Consider the following 22,808-nt stretch of genomic DNA (forward strand, 5'->3'; position numbering starts at 1 on the left):
ACCTAACCTCGTCTACTTTACTGATGGCTACGTCAGATGTTCTCCAATTTAATTGTTCTATAGAAAATGAAATTGCACAAAAGGCTACCAAGAATTTCGCCGGAATGCTTGGCAAAGCATTCGAAGATTATAAAAGTAAGTACATGTCATTATTCTTTTTCTATTAATAAAGTGTATTTACGATTTATTTTATTTTACTTGGTTGTAATGTATTATCTTCTTCAATTAATTAATAATTAACTCCTGTTTCATTTTTTTTTTTTTAAATATTCTCATTTTTTTGTGCATTATTTGCCATTGTAGCAATATACTATATATACTATTTTTAATGTAATACTTGGTAAATTATGTTTATAAATACTTATTGTCAATTTAATATTTTTAATCTTTTAAAAAAAACTTTTAATAAAGTATAAGAAAAATTGTGCATGATTGAACTATGATTTATAATTTTGTAAGTTAATATAGTAAATGCAAATTGTATTAAATCATAATTTTATAATAAATTACTTTAAACTATTAGTTATTCTTATATTTGCAGACTTATGGAATGAATATTTAAAATTACGAAAATATTGTGAAGATGCTGATATTAAGATCCCGTTTCAATTACTTAAATCAGAAAGTGACAATAAAGATGTGTAAGTTTTTGTCTTTATTGCTAATTCATAATTTGTATGAAATTAAAAATTGTTTAATACATTTGCACACCAGTAACATTAATTACAATACTTATCTGTTATTTTTTTTTTATATTTTAGTACTATACTACCACAAACATACATGTGTTATGAAGACGTACCTAATGAATATATAAATCAAATATCACCTGAAAATAAAAAAATGTCCACATCTGTATATAAAAGTGTCACAAATGCATCCAGTTCTATTATTGTGTCTAATCTTAAAGATAATGTCTCAAGTGATAGCATATCTGTTCAAAACCAAGTGGAAGGACATAAGTTATTGTCAAGTCCAGTACTTGTAAAGAAACGTTCTAAGCCTAGAAAGACCGTTGCTTTGCGCAATCATTTTAATTTAGAAGATTCTAAAAAAAATAATGCATGTATACCAATGAAGGAAAATATTTTCAGTTTGTCAAATGATTCTTTTGAAGGTACCTCCAAGATACCCATGGAACCTAAAATCAATAAGTACTTGCTCAATGATAATAATAAGGATGTAAAAGAATGTAAACCCACATCCAAAGAGTATAGAAAACTGGGAATTAGTCAATTATACAATGTTGATACTACATTGTTGCCAAGTGGTAAAATATTAAAACAGTCAAAACTTGTGTTTTTTCCAAATGAACAAAGTACATATAATACAACTCATACAAAGCATAAAGAATTAAATTCACATATTTCTCCCGCATCTAAAGAAAACATAAAAGAAGAACCAAAAAATCTTTGTCAAACTGAATCAGTAGACGAGGAAGTAGTAAAAGGTAGTCCCACTAAATATCCACAATCAAATTTGAAAGTAAAGTGTCTAAAACTAAAGAAACCGAGTTCTAGAAAACTTAGTGAAAAAAATGGTAGGAGAAGGAAGGATACATTTGATAGAATTAATATTGATAAACCTGATGATATAAAATTGCCTTTAATAAAGGACAATCAAGTTAGTTTTAATCAACATACATCATCTGTATATATATCTGCACAAAAAGGTGAACCATGTTTAATTACAAAGTCGAAGACAGTTGATTTTTCACACGAAGAAACTGTTGGAAGTGATTCTAATATTTTAAATTGTCTTTTACCTCCAGTAATTTCTAACATTGAACATTTATCTGCTAAAGAACACTTATCAACATCAATAAAAAAGACTAAACAATTGGAAATGATAAAAAATGATAATCTAACACAGAAAAGAAAATTTTCAGATACAGACACACAGATACATAATTATAATTCATCAATGTACGATGATGAGACATTTTGTCTTTTAGGAGAAAATCTTAAAAAACAATCTATTTCTGATATAAGCGAATTGAAAGAGACTAAAGTTAAAGTATTCAAGAGTAACACATTATTAAACTCTCCACCTGCAAAAAAATGTCTTATGGATAGTTTCGATATGTAAGCATAGTTTTATAAACATAAAAATCTATAAAATATTAATATAAAGTTTGTTATATATATATATTCTTAATCCTTTAAAATTATTAAATTAAATTTATGTATTTTTGTGCAGACCATCTGAAAAAAAAGATATCAATATTGCTAAACCATCAAAAAGTAAGTTAGAAAGGGCAAAAATGACTGGCGTTACTTGTTGGGAATGTAAAGAGGTAATATATATAATTTTAATTTTCATTTAAAAACAATGTAGCCAATGAGTTTAAATGATATTAAATACAATTTTTTATGTATTAATGCTGCATATAGGCATTGCATTGTAAGTTAGTTTTTTTTTTGGCACTATTTTGTATACATAGCTATTTTTGTATAGAGTGATTATAAATATGTGGGACCGTTTTTCAGAATCAATTTCTATGAAAAGAAATCTAAAAAATAAAGTCCTTCATCATTCTTCAATTTGAACTGTTGTTACTTAAAGTTTCTAATGTGACTCTTTGTGTGCGCTGTTTATATACTAATCAGCTGATTGTGTGGTGCATATAAGTGCCTATATGTGTCTCAAATGGAAAGAAACTTTTTGAATTATATTAACATAAAAAATTGATCCTGATAAAAGATCTCAAATTTTTGTAAACACCTTGTATATTATATAAATTATTTTATGTGAATTTGTAAATTTATGTATTGTAATTTGTGTTATTTATTTTAAAAAATTGTACTTTTAGTATTACGCCAATCTTGGATTTTCTGAGAAAGAAATACAAACAAAACTGAATGAGTGTTCTCGGCATAGAACTATGTATAATGAAAGAATAAGTTCACCTGAAGGTAATTTCATTAATAAGATTCCATTTTCATAAAATGACATTAATTTTATATAAATATTAATATTTTCCAGGATTTTGGAATCCATTGTTTTCTGAAACATATGTATCCAGCATTCAAGATGATTTGTCAACAACGCATGTTGACATGTGAATGCAAAATTATTTATAATATAAATACTGTTATTTTATAAATAGTTTTTACTTAATACATATGTTATTTTTATATTTTTATTCCATAATTTTTACCAATTCTATGTATAATACTAAGAAAAGTATATGATAGAGATTTATAGATACATAAAATGGACATATAATTGTTATTGAGACCAAAATAAATTCAAAGAAATAAGAACAAATGCTATGTATTCTATTGATTTGAACATAGAGTGATTTATTTATATTATAACACATATAGTATTACATTTTGAGTAACATAGTATAGATTTATATAACTATATTATTTCATTTTATATAGACTCATTCCTTTGCATAAAAATATAAAATCTGTTATATGAATCTGTGCTAAAAAGAAGTATAATGAAACTTATTTTTTGGTCAAGCAAACTTTCACATCGCATTCACAGTATATTCGTTCATATTAATTAAAAGCTCATGAATAACTTATCAGTTTACTAAAAGAAACTTGTAAGATACAAAACATAAATTGTTACAATTAATATCATTTATATCTCTGTATTTAAAGATGATTATAGAATTTTCAAAACAGGAAGTAGTATTGGAAATTAAAGTATTTAGTACTTTACATCATCTTACTTTAAATTCTGTTTATCATAATGGATTATGTTTTTAAATTCAATTTATGATTTGACATCCAGAATGAAAGTATTAATGTTTTGTGAATCCTAATTTAATAGAAAGGAAGAGCAACATAGAAATATAAGATAGAAAGAAGAAAATATTAATTGACAGTAATCGTACTGCACAATGAGAAGGAAGGAACCTTCAACACAGCCTGTTCATCCTGTGGGAGGCTGGATCTACAGGACCAACAGAGCCGCAATTTAAAGCAAGGACAGCGTTTCCATTTACATACTTGTCATATCGACACGATAGTTTGTGCAAATACGTATGCTTATATTTTTTTTACATATCACCTAACATCATTATCACGATATAATGATTAAACATTTCGTTTGGATAGCGCATTCATTAACACTTCCACATGATATTTAGGACATTAAGTTTACATTACATGATCATACAATAATTCATATTTCACATCAATAAAACGTTATTTTTATAATTTTCGATAATGGTTGTACTTAATTATAAATGTCCATGAATATTGTGCAGCGCGATCATACTTTCCCGTATATGTAGAAAAAAGACTGATAAATAATGCTTTGTGCGACTTTTCACATACAATTGTATGTGCAACGTCGAATAAATCGTCATTTTTGGGAAGTCACATTTGTAGTCATACATTGAAAACCATATTCTTTAGAATATTTAACAATAGTATAAAAATTCTGATTTCAATCTATAAAACTGACTTCGGTACTTGCATTTTTAAATTAAAAATTTTGTTTTTGTTTTCTATATGAAATCTTTTAATAAGTACTCATAAGTAATGTAGCAGTTAAAATAATTTGTTTGATGAAAAAGTGAGTTAAAAATAAGTAGGTATAGAAATTTAATAGTTGTACAGTTTAAAATATTCAACTAATTTGAATATCCATGTTGTGTATATTTAATAGAATTGACTGAGCAGATAAAACTATGTTAACTACTTTGCAATACATTTTGATACTTTGTTTAAAGCTGTGTTAATGCACGTTAGTGAAGTCACTTATGAAAGGAAGCAACATAATTTCAATTTCACTTAAATCAGAAATTTATAAAGATTAAGGAAAGAAGAAACTATCTAAAGACTGAGCTACATAATCGGTGGTAAGTGTTCATTTTCATAACAAAACAATTTTAGTACTTGATAAAATCGATTATTACAAGGATTACTTTAAAGGACAATTTTACAAGAATACATATTACAAATGATTCCGTTGTTAGCCAGTATTTAGAATTCCAACAGCTGCATAGCTCAGTCTTTCGAATCCATATGCTTGTACCTGAATATTCAAGTAGGCCGTAGTCAAATGAGATACTCAATAAATATTATAGATTGACACTGCTCCCTAGAGTAAACTGTTCAACAATGTAATTTGTACATATCATTTGTATCATCACATATGATAAATGCTTCAGCGGAATTGTGTACTCAAACTTACAGACAGAGAAATTTAATATTCTCAAACAAAGCATAGACGAAGAAAAGCGCGTAGAAAACTTGTAATCAGTTTATCTGGTTTTGCAATATGTCAAAAGTATTTAGGAAAAAATTATGAGAAACAAAAGGTCATCAATGATTCTAGATTCGTAGATGATTGACTAGAAATATTTGGCCATTCGTTTTCTTTTATATCGATTGCAATTAATACTCTGTCATTGCTCGCCACGACTGTAATTTGGAATTCGGTTCAGATCTTACTGGCTTTCTTTCGTCAAAGAATCGTTTCCCATGAGACATTTCTCTATGGGAAGTGCGGGCTAAGCCTTGAGGATAGCGTGTACTTCTTCTGCTACAGCCATGAGAACGAACTTAAATTGTTGTTTTGTTGCAACCATATTGGGTCTTTGATCTCTTATGTGCCTTAGAGTAGCCGCGATATCGATTTCCTTGGCTCCTTTCATCATACGGTTTAAGACCATATCGATCAAACAGTATGTACCGGTACGACCAACACCATCGCTGCAAAAAGTGTTTTCATATAAAGGGCGATTTTTATAAAGTGATCGATGTAATAGCATATGACTCTTGAAACATAATTAACATTTACAAGAATAGATTGTTTACCTGCAGTGCACAACTATGGGACACGATCTGCCTTTGTATGATTTGTTGATTTTTCTGAAAATGGTATAGTAATAAACATTAACAATAACGTTCTATTTTATATTGTAAAAATAGACATACGAAACACATTTTATATTTAAAGGATATTTACCGACGGAATTCGAGGAGAGCCTTAGTAGAGTTCGGCACGGCGTTTTCAGGCCAGGACAAGAAATGGAATTGAGTTATAGTACGAGTTTCGCCGGTACGTCGGTTCATCAGATAGAAAGAGCGCACCAAGTAGTCGTCACTCCAAATATGCTCAGAAACAAGGTGCACCTCATAAATGTGGTACAATTCTGATTCCTTCTCCGGCCAGTAGCGATGACACATGGTAACACCTCCCTCGGCGAGTCTAGTCAGCATCACGATTACAACACTGCCTTGTTCCCAAACAAGCTGCCAGAAATCTGCCGTTGTATGTGGTAAAGGACCTTGCGTAGCGATGTATGCTGGATTTCGAGGATCATGATCCGTCTAAAAATGACACGGTACTTATTTAAAATGTTCTCTCATCGTTATCCATTATCATGAAGCAAGTCACACGGCTTTTCAAGGTACACAAAAAGCGCATTTAGGGACTCTTGTGCTACTCCTCAGAATTTTTGCATTATACAGGTAGTTTGAGTCTTGCAATAAAATCAAAGGCTTCTTTTCGTTAAATTTTACGCAGTCGAAGCCATTTTATGTGATTCCAACTATAGCATACATTAGTGCACGCTTAGTGTATTGTACTTTAAATCGCTAATTTATACAGAGGTATCAAAACGTGTAGGCATAACTTCTGAACTGAATTCAGCGCACAAAAATGGTAAAGAAACCTTTATGCAAACATTTGTGCTCGTATTGACTATTTATGAAAAAGTTCCATCATGTTCTATCGTTTCGATTTGATCTCAGAACGATACGTTTTTCGTGAAAATAGGCGAACAATTGGTGCAAATTAAAACATCCGTGACTCCGTAGTCTTTTTGAATCGTTTTGATAAAGTGAATTTATTTATGAAGTTATGATTGCAGTTATGGTACGGCCTGTATTTATCAAAATTATCATGCCTCTAGTTGTAATCAACGTTCCAACAATGCAAAAATATTTATCGAAAGCGTTCTTGGAAGAAGCATTGCCACATGATTAAATTGTTTCGGTGTGTTTGCATACGCAAATAGTAACGGATTCTACATGCTCGTCGTGTGACTTACCGATTTCTATTTTCAGATCCGTTTCAACGAATTTACAATAAAAATGTATTATTGCATGAATTATACTTTACGTGAGTGTCTTATCGTAAAATTGTAAACGATGGACCGGAAAGATACTTACGATTGTGGAGGCGTTAATATAGTCAGAATTATTGGCGTTAGCGAGATCGTTTAATATCACCCGGGAATGATCGTAAGGAAGTGGTGCGTCAGGACGATTGCATTTAGCGTTCGCCTCGTTTTCAGCGACTTCGGTCGAAGAAGGATCCGCTTCGTACGTGCACAACGCCGCCCATTCTTGATCTAATAGATCCTTATTTTTCAGATGATCCTCCATGTAACTCTGGAAAAATATATATTATACACTTTTACATCTTGAGGTATGTATTAAAGTAGCGTGCCAACTTACAAGAACCATTTGTCCCGTTGATATGTCCATATTCGAAAGAGCCGCTTCCTCTCCCCACGATGATGTACTGGAACGATTTGATGGCATGGCATTATCGGATTCACTTTCGCGGCTCAAGTTAGTGACACGTGGTGTCTCCGGTTTATCCGTTGGCTGTTTTGCCTGCATCCTCGCTCTGCATAAATCCTGATAGTCTTTAGAAGCTTCTGGATCAGGAGTGGCCAATCCTGCCAGCTTAGCTCGAGACTTGGCATGACGACGTGCGATTATCAATGTTACCACTGCAGCTGCGCCTGCAGCTGCAACTCCTGCAGCCACTACGGCACCAAACACGCTTGAACTCATTTCAAATTCTTTGGCCACTTCTAGCGTTGCGGGTAATTTAGCCTTGAAACAAAGAAGAATGTTAATGTCTGTTCAACAAATCGGTTTCGCCGACAAATCATTGTAACACATTGCTCAAAGCAATTAGAAGATTGTAACTAGCAAAGAAGTCTAGATAAAAGAAATACTTTTGTAAAGCTCTTAACGTGTTTAAGCGAGAAAGTTGTTTAAGTTGGAGGATTCTCTAATTATATTGAACAGTGTATGTTACAACAAAAACATGCTTGTAAATTTTCATGTCTTAAATATGTTTCAAGATGAACCTTGTCACCTATGCCTGCACGAATCACCTCAACCCCAAGAGTCTCCCGCAACTTCCCACGTATATCGTCTACGAAGGTAACGTGATTTAATGAATTTTATTATTGTTTATACACACCGTATATAGCAATATACATACCTATATTGTTAACAACGTCAGTAGCATTATAATCTTTATTATTTTTCACGACTTTAAATGTTACTTCCGCACGACCGACTCGAACATCTTTCAATGTTTCTGGTGACAATCTTAGTAATTTAGCCACCTATATGTTGAATAATTGTTTCATTTATGTCTTTGAATAATTATTAATCTTCTAGACATACGTTCATTCTAAATATTACCTCTTTAACAACATGTTTACCCTCAGACCATGCATGAAAGGGTTGCTGAAACTCCATGTAAACATGATCTAAATCGACATTGTTGTACGATTTTGGAGAACTCTCTGCCTGGTGTGCAGTTCCAATTTCCTTTTTCACAAATGGAGCGAGCAATACTTCATTCTATAAGGTAGTATTTGTACAATCACTTATTATTTAATCTAATTGTGTTTCTTTACTTTATTTCTCACAATTGTCACTTACATCTTGTTCAGTTTCACTCGAATCTGAACGATTTTCACTCTCCACAGCTGTAGTCGTATACGGTTATAGGTAAGACGCGGTTATTAAAAATTATTATAAACACACTACTCAAAATAATTAAAGGATCGTTTATTCAAATGACTCTCGCCTTTGATATTTGCTTCATTCTTTACAATTACACGGAATCTCAATCCCTTAACTTTTGAGCAGTGCGTAAGATTCCAACATTACTGAAAATATTTACTAGATGGAGATGGAGTTTTAAACGCATAGTTGTTCGTCGAAAAAGGTGGCCCTGGTTTTTTAACATCCAAGCGTTCTCGTCTCTTAAACCCAGCTAATTCACGTCTCCAAAGAAATTCATTTAAATCATTATTGAATAGGGAATCATATGTGTTTTCTACAAACCAATTCAGTTCATTCGTAAACACCTTTCCAAGATATTCGGTACCATTTTAATATATAAAATATTTTTAAACTTTACCATCAGTTTCGGTGTTAGATTTATCATTAACAAGACCTCCTTCGGTATACATTGCATTCTCCATCGACGAAGTATCCCTCTCAGGTAATTCAATTTCAGGGATAAGATCATCGTAATTATCGTTATCGTAATCGTCACTCTTAGATCCGCTCTTCACGTTGTCCAGTAAATATTCCTCTTTGTTCAAAAGTTCGATAAATTTCCTTGGATGCTCATACTTCTCAAGAAGTGCTTTCTCGTACTCAACATCCGGGTTGTCTTCCGTTTGTTTTTTATCGAAATAATTGTTGGGTGGTTTCTCGTTTATTAAAAATTCCAACTCGTTGACAGGTACAGTATTGATTGTGTTCGGATCTTTGTCGTCGGTAAACTTTGACTTAGCTTCTTGGTCCAAAGCATTTTTGATCGACTCTATAGCATCGTCATTGTAATCGCGCAAATTGTACGGTTGTCTTCTGGTTCGATACAGCCTGTCGTCGATCTCGTCGAAGGTCAAGGGTTTCTTTCTTAACTTGCTTTCACGATCGTCATAGTTCTCCTCGTTTAAAGACGAGTATTCGTTGTAAGGATTCGAAGGGTACCTCGGTCTGTAGAATCGAGTGGTGGATTCTCTCGTTTGTTCATTGTACTGTGATTGCGGGAATTCGTCGTTATAGAATGTGCGACGAATTTGTTGGTCACTAGTCCCCGGAGGATAGTACAATTCATTGGCAAATTGGCTTTCGGAATTACCATTGTTGGGCGTGAATTTTACTATGGCTATAGTCGGTACCTTGGAACGGGAAATCGGCATTATTAAAGCAAAATGATCCTTTACTATGCATTATCTGTTGCATTACCATGACCACTATCAATGTTAACAAACGTGAATAACTTACTTTGGCATGGTCGAGTGCATTATCGTTTTCGTAACGTGTGCGCTGCATGAGATGTTGACACAGCCTAAGATCGTAATTTTCTCTGCAATATATAGACACGATTAAAATATTACGTTAACGTCGATAGTGTACGAGATGTTGTATATGAAAAGTTCAGATCGGATCACGAGAATTGTTTAAATTTATCGATAAACGAACAGGGTGATTCGGGAGTAGGATTTTATCAAACTCACAGACGAATGTTACTACTTGAATCTAAGAAAATAATGTACATCTAATAAAAAATAGAATTTTATAGAATTTATGGAAAAGAGTGTACTATGAATTTTATACGTATGAAAAATTTCTCATACCCGTGACGCAAATTGTATAAGGACGTTTGCATAATACATTGTGTGTAAGGATGTGACCATTTGTATCCATTTTTTTCCAGTCTCTCTAATTGCAGTCTTAGTAGCTCCAATTCGTCGACGTTGAACTCATACCTGTCGCAAGGCAAACATCGATTTGTTTATAAGTGAAAAATTACCAATGGGAAGAAAAAATTTAAAAAAGATAATAAATAGCAAAGTTTAACGTTAATAAATGGAAATTTAAATTAAATTAATAAAGAATATATACGGTGCATTGGGCTTAATAAAAGACTCGATGTATTTCCTGGTGAAATTTATAAATATAGTATTTCGATAAGTAGAAAACGTTACGCTTTTTCCTAAACGAGGCTGAAGTAGTAAGAGCACTTTATGGCCAGACAGTAAAACTAAGGAAATGCTCGTTCCAAAGAATGGGATCAATTATGATCCTTCTCGTTGGACGCGTATGTACGCGTTCAAAGAGTCTAGTTGTTTACTAATGACGAATGAAGATGAGGATTATAAAAGTTTTTGCAAATGTCACTGGTACAAATAATAAGAATAATAAAATCGTTTTAGAACTTATCGACAAAACACGTAATCGATAATGGTAGAACGTGAAGGTAATTATTAGAGACGTAATAACATTTAATCGCGATAAAAAGTATTAAATTTCCAAGCTGTATTCTCTATCACTCGTGTCTGACTACGAAAGGACGATACTACTTCGCACTAGTTGACTTGCAATGGGTATGATCGTGCGTTGAATATTCTACTAGCTAAATTCGATGGAAAATGTTGCTTAAGATATTTATATCTCTGGTAAACATCAAGAGGAAATAATGTTAGAGAAATCTTAGCGCGATAACACAGAAAAGTTTGCATTAAAAAAAGGAGGAAAATTTATTCGATCAAGGTGTCCCACTTTTCCTTTATAGAGTTGATCTTCGGTTCTCATCGAGAGCAATACTTACTGATAGTAATCTTCATCGTTCAGATCGGTGTACAGAGGCAAGCATCTACCGAATGCCAAGTCTAAAAAATAATGAAACAACTCGATCGATTTTATTTCTTTGATTTAACTGGAAATATTTTTATCATAAAACGGTTATCGTATATTAGAATACATTACCATTGTAGCAATTTTCCGTTTGGGGATTGCAGAGATTTTTACTGAACAGACACCCTGAAACATGTTCAAGTACCTCGTATAGAAATTTAAAAAAATCTCGATCAACGGAGACGATTGAAAAATTTATATTACGCATTGTATTTTCTAACAAACGGGAATAATTTCAAAAGGAAATTCAACGTACAAGAATAATAAATAAAAGTCTGTATTAACGTTACTCCATATTTATTCGATCTTCTTTCAAAATTACAGATACTTTTAACATTGGAATAATTTCTGTTCCACGTAAAACGAACCAGAGTACGTTCATTCTTCTCGATACTTAGTATCTCGTAATGTGTACATTTTTTTAGTACATATTAAGATACGTTTATCAAGGATATTATTCCCCTGCAATTTTCTAGTATTAAATTCCTCGAATATGAACGCGAGAAATGCAAAATTTTCAGTAATCTTGTGCCCGGGTAGAACTTTTCATTATAATTTTCTTTCAGGTCATGACGGATTGACGCAAATACCTGCATTATAATCGTACAAGCCGGCCGACGAGGGTACATTTTCCATGGTTGTAATTTATCTGCTAATTAGAATAGCGGTGCACTTTCCACTTTCATTTCACTGGGCAATGTCGATTAATCCTTAGCAACGGTTTCTCGGTTAGAAACATCTTTCGCAGACGTTGCACGTGCGGTATTAATACGTTTTCTTTTTTCTCTTCTTTTTTCTTTCAGTTTGAAACGTACAAGTCTCATCAATCGCGAGTTCGGAGCAACTTATTGGCAAACAAACGAAGTCTCCTTGCGAAGCTCGTGTTGTTTTACACGAAGTGAAAAAACCATTGCTTTTCGTTATTCATGCAATCACGAGGAACTACTTGTTAACGATACGTTTGCCTTTTTCTAGCCGAATAACCACCGTAAGATTTTACAAGAGTCTGGTATCGTTTTGTGTAGTTTCATAGCCGTACTTTTTAAGATACTTTCGCCTCTTTCTATTTGAAATAAATCACCATAAGATTTCATAAGAGTCTGGTATCGCTTTGTGTAGTTTTATAGCCGTACTTTTTAAGATACTTTCGCCTCTTTCTATTTGAAATAAATTACCATAAGATTTCATAAGAGTCTGGTATCGCTTTGTGTAGTTTCATAGCCGTACTTTTTAAAATACTTTCGCCTCTTTCTATCCGAAGTAACCACCGTAAGATTTCATAAGAGTCTGGTATCGCTTTGTGTAGTTTCATAGCCGTACTTTTTAAAATACTTTCGCCTCTTTCTATCCGAAGTAACCACCGTAAGATTTTGCAACAGTCTGGTATCGGTTCGTGTAATTTTATAGCCGTATACGGGACGGTTTTTTATTCGGCGCGGTTCGAGTAAACCATTATAGGTGATTACTCGCTATGGCCCGGCATCCAACAGTGACGCAGATGGTCTCGAACTTATGGCCTCCAGCGTGGAAATATGATTTTGAAATATCTCGCCGAGACAGGGAACAGAACTGAAATTTCCTCCTCTGATAAGATCTCGTTACTCTTCGGGTACTGGAATAGGCAAACGATGTTTCATTTCCTCTGACCTTCTCTCGAGGATTGATCATCTCTGTGAATGTCATCGCGCGAACCACGATAGCGTAAAATTTTTATGTTCAACGAATAGTCGAAGATCGCGATCTCGCTTTAATCTTTTTCTCCCGGTCGTGTCAATTTTTCCCAGGTCGATTATGTTCGTGGCGAACGTCCCGTGATCTTGAGACATTCCTGCGTTCGATTACGAGCAATCGATACGAACGTTGTGCAGTCATAGAGGATAGAAATAATATCGCAGCGTGGATAAATTGAAAAAAAATCTAAACGACAACTTCCGACCAAGGATATCCTATTCTGTGGTATCCAAGGATATTTCATTCCGTTCGAAGGATATTTCTTATTCACTGATGTAACGCGACGTAGAAACTTTCATCGTGAAATTGAATCGAAGCAGAAATCTATTAGTTGTCCGTCGAGAAAAGTGGCTCAGTTTTTCAAGATGGAGGCATACAAGTCAGCCGGTTCCTCGAAGAGGGTTAATTGAAATCGTACTGGATCGAATTTTTTCACAAATTCGGTGTATTCGTTATCCGGTCGATCTGTCTCGTAACGATGATCGTCGCCGCGATCGAAGAACGAAGAGTATCATCGATCGTAAGATACAATGCATACTACCAACGAAGTTGAAACACCCCGAAAAATTTCGAATAAAGTACACCGAACGATCGATAATACGATAAAATTGCACCGTTCGATAACGAAATCTCGCGTGGAAAGGAATTCCTTCGAATCGATCCGGAACAAGAACGAACGAACGAACCCCCGCGACTCGAATTTCTCGCGTTCCACGGTTTCGAGGTGTAAGAGATGAGTTCCGTGACACCGTTTCTAAATCACCTTGTACATCCGTACCGTGGTATCAGGAGTCGAGCCACGAACGAGGAGTCAAGAATTATACACAAAAGGGAAGCCAAGGACGAAACGGAGTTCTGAAAGGCGGGCGAAGGGATTAAAATAGAGAGGAGCCTGGATTCGGGGAAGAAAGCGTCGAGATCTGACGTTAAAGGAGAACGGTGAAGACAAACAGAGGAAGGGGGGGTGGCAAATGGAAACAAATTCAAGGTGAAAAAAGAAGAAACCCGTGTGCAGAGGCGGTGCTCGCGTGGGATGTACAGCTCGATAATCGTCGTGTGGTCGTGGGCGGGAACCAACCCGGTGTGCCTGTTGTGCATAGACTAGGTTCGTACCCCGAAGAATTCGCGAACCTCGAAGACCACCGCAACAATAAGAACCTTGGAGTCGGGCCGGGAGACAGGGGGATAGAAAATTCTCGGCACCGTGGCCCGTTCCGGGTGCAATGAAAAGTATCGGAGACGATAATAGGAAATCGATGGCGACTTTGAATTTTCAATGAACGCATCCGCTCGACGGGAAAAGAGATATCGGGGAAACGATTGCCACTCGAAGCGAATTCACGGTAGCGATTTAGTCTTCTCTTTTTCTTTTCCTTTTTTTTCTTCTTTTTTCGTTTCTTTTATTTAATTTTTGTTAAAAAATATTTTCTACATTTTTTACATCTCGCGAGTAGAGAAGAGCAGTGGAACGAAAAGTTACCCGGGTACCGGGACACAGGAATAGAAGTCGGAGTGAATTACATAAAAATGTTACGGGACTGTTTGTACTTAAACCCGTTCCGCGTCGACGTGAAGTTAACTTTCACGGTGTTCTGTTCCCGTTATGCAAATAACTTTGGCGACAATCGTGTTCGTTCGTCCGATAGAATACGCTTCGGGGGAGGCAGCGGGACGAAAGTTTATCGAAACAACGAACTCTCGAGGAGATACGTTTATTAATTACGAGCGAGAAGGAGTTGGTAATTTTTCTTTCTGCGAATTCGATGGAACGAAGCAATTCCCACGGTGCATTCGACGGCTAGGACTTCCTTTGTGTTTCTGCAGCGGAGGAATAAAATTGAACGTAAACTTGTTTCGACTTTTGCACTTCGATCGGTTCCTTTGGCGACCAATGGAGGAGGAAATTAAACAGTTCGCGTTGTTTGGATCTTTTTGAACACGTTTCGTACCCGTTGCAACGGAACAACGATTTCGTAACATTTATCGCGTTTACGTTGCTCCAATGTTCGTGGATCGCGTTTCCCCGAGGAACGAAACTCGTCGGGAGCAAAATATTTACTTTGCTCTTGTTTCTTCGCCGAACGCGTTAATCAATAATTACGTATTGCACGCACGTAGACCGGCTACGGAAATTCGCGAGTAATCTTCGAGAGAATTTCGCACGACAGTGTACTTTCGCCAACGTTACCATCAATTTTCTTCGACGAGACGAAAAAAAAAAACACAAGAAAATACCAAGGCTGAGCTCTCGAATGAAAATGGAAGTTGACCCTCTTCGCGACTGTTCGTGAAAATTTCCTCGCGAAATCTACGAGTAGTAAATCAACACAAACCTGTTTCAAATATCTTGTTCCGTTGATTCATTAATTTGCCCTTAAAAAGAGTATAATTTTTGCTCGACACATTGTTCGGTATCTTTCAGAATTTACAATTTAAAATTATGATTTTTCTCTCTCAAGTTAAATCTCTCTTTCTCTACGACGAACAATTACGAACAATTGTTCTTTCTTTCGTATACGATATCTTGATTAAATTTTCTTAATTGTACATGCTCGGTGGTATTGTACATATACATACATGTGTACATAGTATTTTTATGGTTGCGTAGGGTGCACATCATGGACCGTTCTGCTCGCAGGGTGCCATTTCCGTTCGTTCCGGCCGTTCTCCGGAAACACCTATTGGTAGGAACGTTTTTCAACGACGAATGCCGAGAGAAACGTGCTGACCGTAAAAATGGAATCTTCACGAAGACATCGATCACGCCGTGGATAAAAGTGTATCACTGGACGGCCGTGTTCTTGAACGGTGGTTTTAAACGATGCAAAATCCACCGTGATTTTGTACCTCCTGGGACTTTTAATTTATTCAATTCACGTTTTCGACTCCATCGCACACACGCGCCGCTGGCCGCACTTTAATGTCAAAGGTCCCTTCCACGGACAAACGAGAAACAACGCGCTCTTTATTCCTTTGTACGTAATTTCGCTCGAAAGTGAAACTCAAGTTTTATCGCGGAAGCTTTTCAGATAAAAATACCCGACTCATTGCTTTGTCATTCTTTACGAAGTATCATCTTCTCATCTTCGGGGCACAAAGAGTGTCGACTTAAACTTTAACGCGTTCCACGATCCTTGTTCGAAGCTGAACATTGCGCGTTGTTCGTCATCGGCCAGCTCGATCGATCGTGCTCTTCGACGAGTGGAAAAAATTCCAAAATTTAACAACCCGTGTCCTCACTTTTTTAAAATATCCTCGCGCGCTATATAAACTGTAATCGAGTCGACCCAAAGTCACGGAGAATTGTTGTGTCGTTCGGGAAGTCATTTCGTTTTCCAAAATGAAGAATATGTAATTTATTAAAATGTTTGTACAGTCTAAAAAAATTCCAAAATTCGACGCCTGTGTTCTCATTTTGTAAAATATCCTTACGCGCGATATAAACTGTAATCGACTCGACCCAAAGTCACAGAGAATTATTGGGTCGTTCGGGAAGACATTTCGTTTTCCAAAATGGAGAATATATAATTTATTAAAATATTTGTACAGTATAAAAAAATCGTGTTTCATTTTCACCAAAAAGAACGAAATGACTTTCCGAACAACCCGATACTTTTCGTGCAAACGTGTAACATTAAACACCGTTACTTTTTGGAGAATCATCGAACGAAAATTGTAATCGGCGACAATTTTGCGATAATCTTCCAATATCGTTCTCGATGTACCTTTTTCCGATGTGGATTACCGTTCAAGTGTAACATAATCGCGAAACGTTGATCAGGAAGGATTATCGTTTCAAAATCCGCTAACGACGAACGAGCGTTGAAATTTATTTATAAAATGTATATTCGTCGATTGTCGATAACTGCTCAAAGTATTACGTATGCGCGCATTAACGGTGAAAATCGCCTTTAAACAAATTCCATGGCGATCCACACGGCATGGAACGCTGTTGGAGGAGCTTTGTCACCTTATTCCCGATTCCAAGTACGTTCGAGGATCTATAAAGTGATTCTCGGGGTGCTCTACGCATATTCGTTCGAGGAGTTCTTTATTCCCGTTGATGGAATAAACGTGAATTGTACTCACCGACATCACCATCGCCCAGAATAACGTGATGGAGGATAAAGAGCACCAGCAGCTCCGAACCCCCGCGCCACCACCGTTTACGGCCCATAGATGTTCCTATAATTGTGCATCTAATTTACGTTCCACGTCGATAAAGAAACGCGATGAATCGAATCTACTCCCGGCGCGATCGCCAACACCCCTTTTCGAGCAGGTAACGCGAAACGATGGGTGAACGCGGACAAATTAGATTAATGCGGTGTGCGAGAATTACACGGGAAATTGTTTCCTCGGAGTACGTAACTCAACCGATACCGTTGTGGATATATTTTCATCGATTCGCGTTTCGCAATGTTCGACGAATTTCCGTTGCTCGGAATTTTTAACGATAGAATTACATTCACGCCGAGAGATCAACGCGTGGAGCGAACAGGGAGAGAGAGAAAGAAAATATTACCAAAAGAGAACGGTTGTTATCGTTTATTCGTGAGCACTCCTCTACCTAATTAAACGAGGAAAGTTTGTTCAAAATAATTGGAGAGGCGTTTCGAGTGGCGTTACCGATTAGATATATACTCGAATACACTGAGGGTTCTGGTGATGATCAATATGTTGCTGTCAAATTTCGAGATTCGCTCGGAATATTACTGTACGAAGCGTACAGTACTCATTCCGTACTGTGTATTTATCTTGCTCGTCAGAAACCCGTGTAAACACGACTCAGTTGGGAACAGCTACGGTTGCGACCAGATGTCGAAACTTCGGAACCAGTTCTACGGATACACGGTCGCTGTGTTTTCGTATCGTCGAATAAAGTGTCTCGTCTCGATCGAAAGCGGTCATTTCGAGCGATAAATTGTAAGCAACACCGTGTTATCGTTACGACTTGGAAGCGTAGTCGCGAACCGTCCGATCCCAAGGTGTCCACACTCTTCGCGTTCAGACCCTTCGTAGCGCAAGTCGCGATGCGTAAAAGCTCGCAAGCTGTTCGCGGTGTTCTTCGCGGTGTTCTGCACCTGATCGGGACGATTCGCGATCGATCGTGTACGCGAAATATTATTACTGTGCAAAGAGTTCTCCGCGATACGTAAGCACGATATAACAAGCTTCCGGTATTCTCGTATCGAGAATAATTCAACGCGGTGAATTCAATCGTATCTCCGTAGGAGTGTCGCGGTTACGGTACCTCTTTAAAGGGCGCGGTACACCTTTGACGTGACGATACGAGCTCCCGGATTTACCCGATCGCGGTCTACGAACGTATGTACGAGCGATGCAAATTACCCCACTGGTGTACACGGTGCCGAGGCGCAACAATCTGGAACGAAAAGAGTCCGTGATTTCCCCGTACGTTAATCGGTTTACCTCTCCAATTGTCTTCTGATAGAACGACCAGGACCGGCGACGGTTTCTCTTCCCTTTTCGGTTAATTTCTCGCCCGGTTACGCGGTACAAATTAAACTAAAAAAGAAAAAAAAAAGAAAATTGAATTCGGTGTGTGTCTCGATCGATCGCTTCGATGATCTCGAACACCACGCGTAAATCGTAGGATCGAGCAACTGGACTGGCCGCGTCTAGTTACACAGTCGAGATTCGAAGCATCAGGTTGTAGTCACGTTCACCTCCCCGCGTTTCTCTCTCTCTCTCTCTTTCTCTCTCTCTCTCTCTCTCTCTCTCTCTCTCTCTCTCTCTCGCTCGCTCGCTCGCTCGCTCTCTTCCCTTCCTCTAGTGCCTGCAAACCTGCGTGGCGCTTCGTAGCGCCGCTTTAACAACGCACAACGAAGCCACGGGGTTTCGTACGGCTTACCTGGGCGTGACACGTCTCGGTTTTCTCAATTTCAATACATCTTGTCCCCGAACGTCCCGACTCGAGTGGCTTTTGTCTCTTCAGGGTATACGTGCGCTCGACGCGAGATGACTTTTAGACCATCGCCTCCTGTACGCGTCCTGTTGTGCCGCAGCAGTGCCACCGACTGAGTACTCTTCCACGGAGAACGAAATGGAGGGCATGCGTTGGCTTTGGAATCGATTGCGCCGCGCACATGCCGGGTGCCAGGCGACGAAGGATGTGAATAGTGATGGGACCAATACCCTCGTGATACCGAGACCTTGAAACCGGCCAGTTTCTTCGCGAGAGATTCTGAAACATGGATCACACATGCGAAATTATTTCTTCGTTCTTTCTTACGATTACATTGTAACGATGTAAACCCTGCGTGTCGTATCGTCGCTTACTGATTTATTAGTTACGGTGAGTAGAGGTATAGTAACGGGTTCTTGCGGTAGAGATATTTTAGTAAAGTAATTCGTGATTTACTTTACTGCTAATAAAGATAGTAGTGAAGTAACTGTACAATGGTAGAACGTTACAGTGGAAGAGTAACACAGTAGCATAAGTTATGATAAATCAATGATAATAAGGATAATAGTGGAGTAATGGTATAGGATGGTAGAATAGTCCAGTGGAAAAGTAGTATAATAGTATAGTAGAATAGCGTCAAGGTATAAATCTATGGTAGAGCAATGTGTATTGTAATGTATTAGTTATGTGTATTGTAATGTATAGTTGTACAGTTGCACGATCGTAGTGTAGAATATATTTGCGTTGATATTTGTTGCTAGGCTGCAGCAGCAGTGTACGCGTATTATAATGATTACTGTAGCGTGTACTGAAATATACCGTGGGATAAGTGTAACATCTGTACCGACGTCACCGTAACATTGTAAACGTGCGCATCATAAATTAATCCAGGTTTTCATTCACGGTAGGGAAAGTTTCATTCACGTTCGGTAAGAAACATGCTCGTGGTTTATTGCTTTATAGGAAAGTAATTTCACGACAAACAAACCCTCGGGAGAACTTTCACGCGTCCCGGTGTAGAAGTTATAAATAACTTCGCCGATAGTACAATCCGTGGGATAGTAATTTTCTCGTCGGGGTGTCTATTTGCGTAATTCGTGTCGAAGGAAAAAATTATTTTCGTTGCGTGGCTTTCGCACGGTGTGTCCCGGTGCGAGAGATTCCAATGAGCACGCGAGCTGGGACTTCGTACCAAAATTCGTGAGTACGGGATCGATCCCATCGCTAGAGGGGAACGTGAAAGAAGCGGAGAGGGAAAAAAAAAGAAAAATAATACCACCTACAATAATATAGTAACACCGGGAGCCCCTCGTACACCCGGCTATCAACAGGCCGATATTATTGTCGTGCTTCGTTTCAACGAGCTTACGAACTTCAAGCCCGAGTTTCGATTCGCCGAGGTTTTTTAAGGTAACGTCCATTGCGTCGATTGTTCGTAAGCCAACAAACGCCTGCGCGTTTTCCTTCCCATCCTTGCGACGTTGTCCTCCTCCTACGTCGAGCACCTGTTGTTCACAAATTATGTTTTTTCTTGAAATAGACGCCGGTCACCGCGTCCCTTATTACGTAATTCGTCCGATCGTGGAACCTAAAAGATTGCAATATCAAATCTTGTTTTAATAAATTTAATTTGGTAACGTACGGATCGCGTATCGCGATAATTCGTACATTATTCGTCGTAAACGCGAACACTTACATCGACGACGATGCGTTTAAAGTTTTACGAAAAAAACGAACGAATAAAGATTCGGTGGATCGTATACGAAATTTCGAATCGTCTAGTAACTATGTGCTTCTATTATCCGTATGTATGCACAGCTGGAGTTGCTTCTCATAATTTCAGCGAGGTATCGATTAGGAACACTTGTTGCGGGGATACTGAATGAAAACTAGGTAATACGTTCCGCAGCCTTCCTTTTTCTTCGCATAGGTACATATGTATAGAAAACAGTAGAATGAAGTGGAAGTAGAACAGTCGGTAAATGATCGGACACACTGTACTCCTTTCAATTCCAATCGTTGAACACTTGGTCGACATCAGTTTCTTGAAAAATGTAACATTCCGTGTAATTAAAATTGATAAGTTCCTTATTTAATTTTGTTTCGTGGAGAATCATAAGCGACATTACACAGTTGGTAGAAATTATAGAGAATTTTAGTCATCTTGACATTTGTAACAACGTTATCGAATTAATTCGTATTTCAATTATATGAACAGTTTCTTTTAACGAAAAATGTCTGAGTCCAACTTACATTACATTTTGATCAGATTTTATTATAGTTTAGGCTACAATTACCATTCTGAACTTGGCTCTTGACGTTTCTCGATACATCTACAATTACAACATTACGGAAACGGGAAAATCACCAAGTCGTGCTCCGTTTTCCCAAGCAGACACTTCGCTTTTAATTCCCCACTGGATGAGAACTATGATAATAACCTAGATTATGGTATTTAAACTTTGTAAGTAGGTTACCAATTGCATTAAATAAATTGTTTATTAAATACGTGTCTCTGCATTTTAATACGTTGAGTATGTACGTGTAATTCAAATAAAATGTGCAAAATATTATTCACGTGTGTCAGAATTCATCCTTGAAACGATAATCGTTTATAAAATTGAAATATCGTAGAGCTTTTCGCGATTCTTATTTCATAGTACTCGAAGTGTTTAATTTGTCCGTACTGGAATTCATTCTCGAAACTCAATGAAGTGTATTTAACAAATCGTGTTTTAATTCTTAAATCGATAATCAATCCGTTTTCGAAGAAACTGGTAGTGAAAGTTTTAGCCATCTAGCGGTGAACGATCTGAACTATTTTTAAATCTTTATACAGCGCCTCTATGAACAAAACGCTCAAGTTTGTTGAGAAATTGTTTCCCATTCTGCCGCTAGATGACGCTACTAATTCTGTCTACCGACATTGCAGTACAGTTAAGGATCAAGTCGCTAAAGCTGGTAAGTGAGGATAACTCGTCCTTGTATATCATATGAGGTCAAACCTATCAGTCTCAGAAAATATTATAGTGATAAACAATTGTATAATGTTATTGTTCGATAGGTAAGATGTAAATTTAGCTTTAGCGACTAGATCGTTAACTGTGCTGCAATGTCGGTAAATAGAAATTAGTAGCGTCATCTAGCGATGAAATGGGAAACAATTTCTCGACAAACTTAAGCGTTTTGTTCATAGAGGCGCTGTATAAAGATTTAAAAATAGTTCAGATCGTTCACCGCTAGATGGCTAAAATTTTCACTACCATCTTTTTGAAAACGGAGTGATTATCAATTTAAGGATTAAAATACGATTTGTTAGTTACAGTTTATTGAGTTTCGGGAATGAATTCTAGTACGGACAATCTAAACACGTCGAGTACTATAAAATAAGAATTGTCAGAAGCTGTACGATATTTCAATTTTGTAAACGTTTATCGTTCCAATGAATAATTTTTTATGAAATACGATCATATTGTTCCAAAAATGAATTCTGACATACGTGAATAATATTTAACGCATTTTATGTGAATTACATGTACTCAGCGAATAAAAGGCAGGCACACGTATTTAATAAATAATAATCTATTCAATGGAATTGGTAATCTGTTTACAAAGCTTTAATATTATAATGTAAAATTTCATTCGCAGGACGGGAATCGTATGGTAAAAATAAAAGTAAAACAAGGTTTCGTAACTTATTTTTATTG

The 22,808-nt window shown here is 36.6% G+C and overlaps 2 protein-coding genes across 4 annotated transcripts; one reads left to right on the forward strand and one right to left on the reverse strand.

Moving 5' to 3' along the window:
* Position 1: 1 nt before the first annotated feature.
* Positions 2–3,270, forward strand: LOC143155319 (uncharacterized). Its single transcript, XM_076327922.1, has 6 exons — positions 2–135; positions 542–641; positions 762–2,084; positions 2,200–2,296; positions 2,813–2,915; positions 2,986–3,270. Exons 1-6 carry the CDS (start codon positions 24–26, stop codon positions 3,063–3,065), a joined length of 1,815 nt encoding a protein of 604 aa, XP_076184037.1. The 5' UTR covers positions 2–23; the 3' UTR covers positions 3,066–3,270.
* A 178-nt stretch (positions 3,271–3,448) lies between these two features.
* Ia-2 (tyrosine phosphatase IA-2) lies at positions 3,449–21,534 on the reverse strand. Of its 3 annotated transcripts, none has more exons than XM_076304116.1 (21): positions 21,399–21,534; positions 20,798–21,145; positions 20,385–20,689; positions 19,048–19,380; positions 18,606–18,701; positions 17,262–17,357; positions 11,514–11,567; positions 11,356–11,416; positions 10,382–10,513; positions 10,029–10,110; positions 9,151–9,922; positions 8,911–9,066; positions 8,667–8,713; positions 8,424–8,585; positions 8,218–8,344; positions 8,081–8,148; positions 7,434–7,820; positions 7,146–7,367; positions 5,938–6,302; positions 5,787–5,840; positions 3,449–5,681 (listed from the first exon to the last, which is right to left on the reverse strand). In XM_076304116.1, exons 6-21 carry the CDS (start codon positions 17,347–17,349, stop codon positions 5,480–5,482), a joined length of 2,979 nt encoding a protein of 992 aa, XP_076160231.1. In that variant the 5' UTR covers positions 17,350–17,357; positions 18,606–18,701; positions 19,048–19,380; positions 20,385–20,689; positions 20,798–21,145; positions 21,399–21,534; the 3' UTR covers positions 3,449–5,479. The 3 variants fall into 3 exon arrangements, with proteins under 3 accessions (XP_076160231.1, XP_076160232.1, XP_076160230.1); XM_076304117.1 differs by having other exon boundaries at positions 18,525–18,701; XM_076304115.1 differs by lacking the exon at positions 18,606–18,701 and having other exon boundaries at positions 21,399–21,527.
* Between the last annotated feature and the right edge of the window lie 1,274 nt (positions 21,535–22,808).

Source organism: Ptiloglossa arizonensis, chromosome 2, assembly GCF_051014685.1.
Source record: "Ptiloglossa arizonensis isolate GNS036 chromosome 2, iyPtiAriz1_principal, whole genome shotgun sequence".
NCBI classification, from domain to species: Eukaryota; Metazoa; Arthropoda; class Insecta; order Hymenoptera; family Colletidae; genus Ptiloglossa; species Ptiloglossa arizonensis.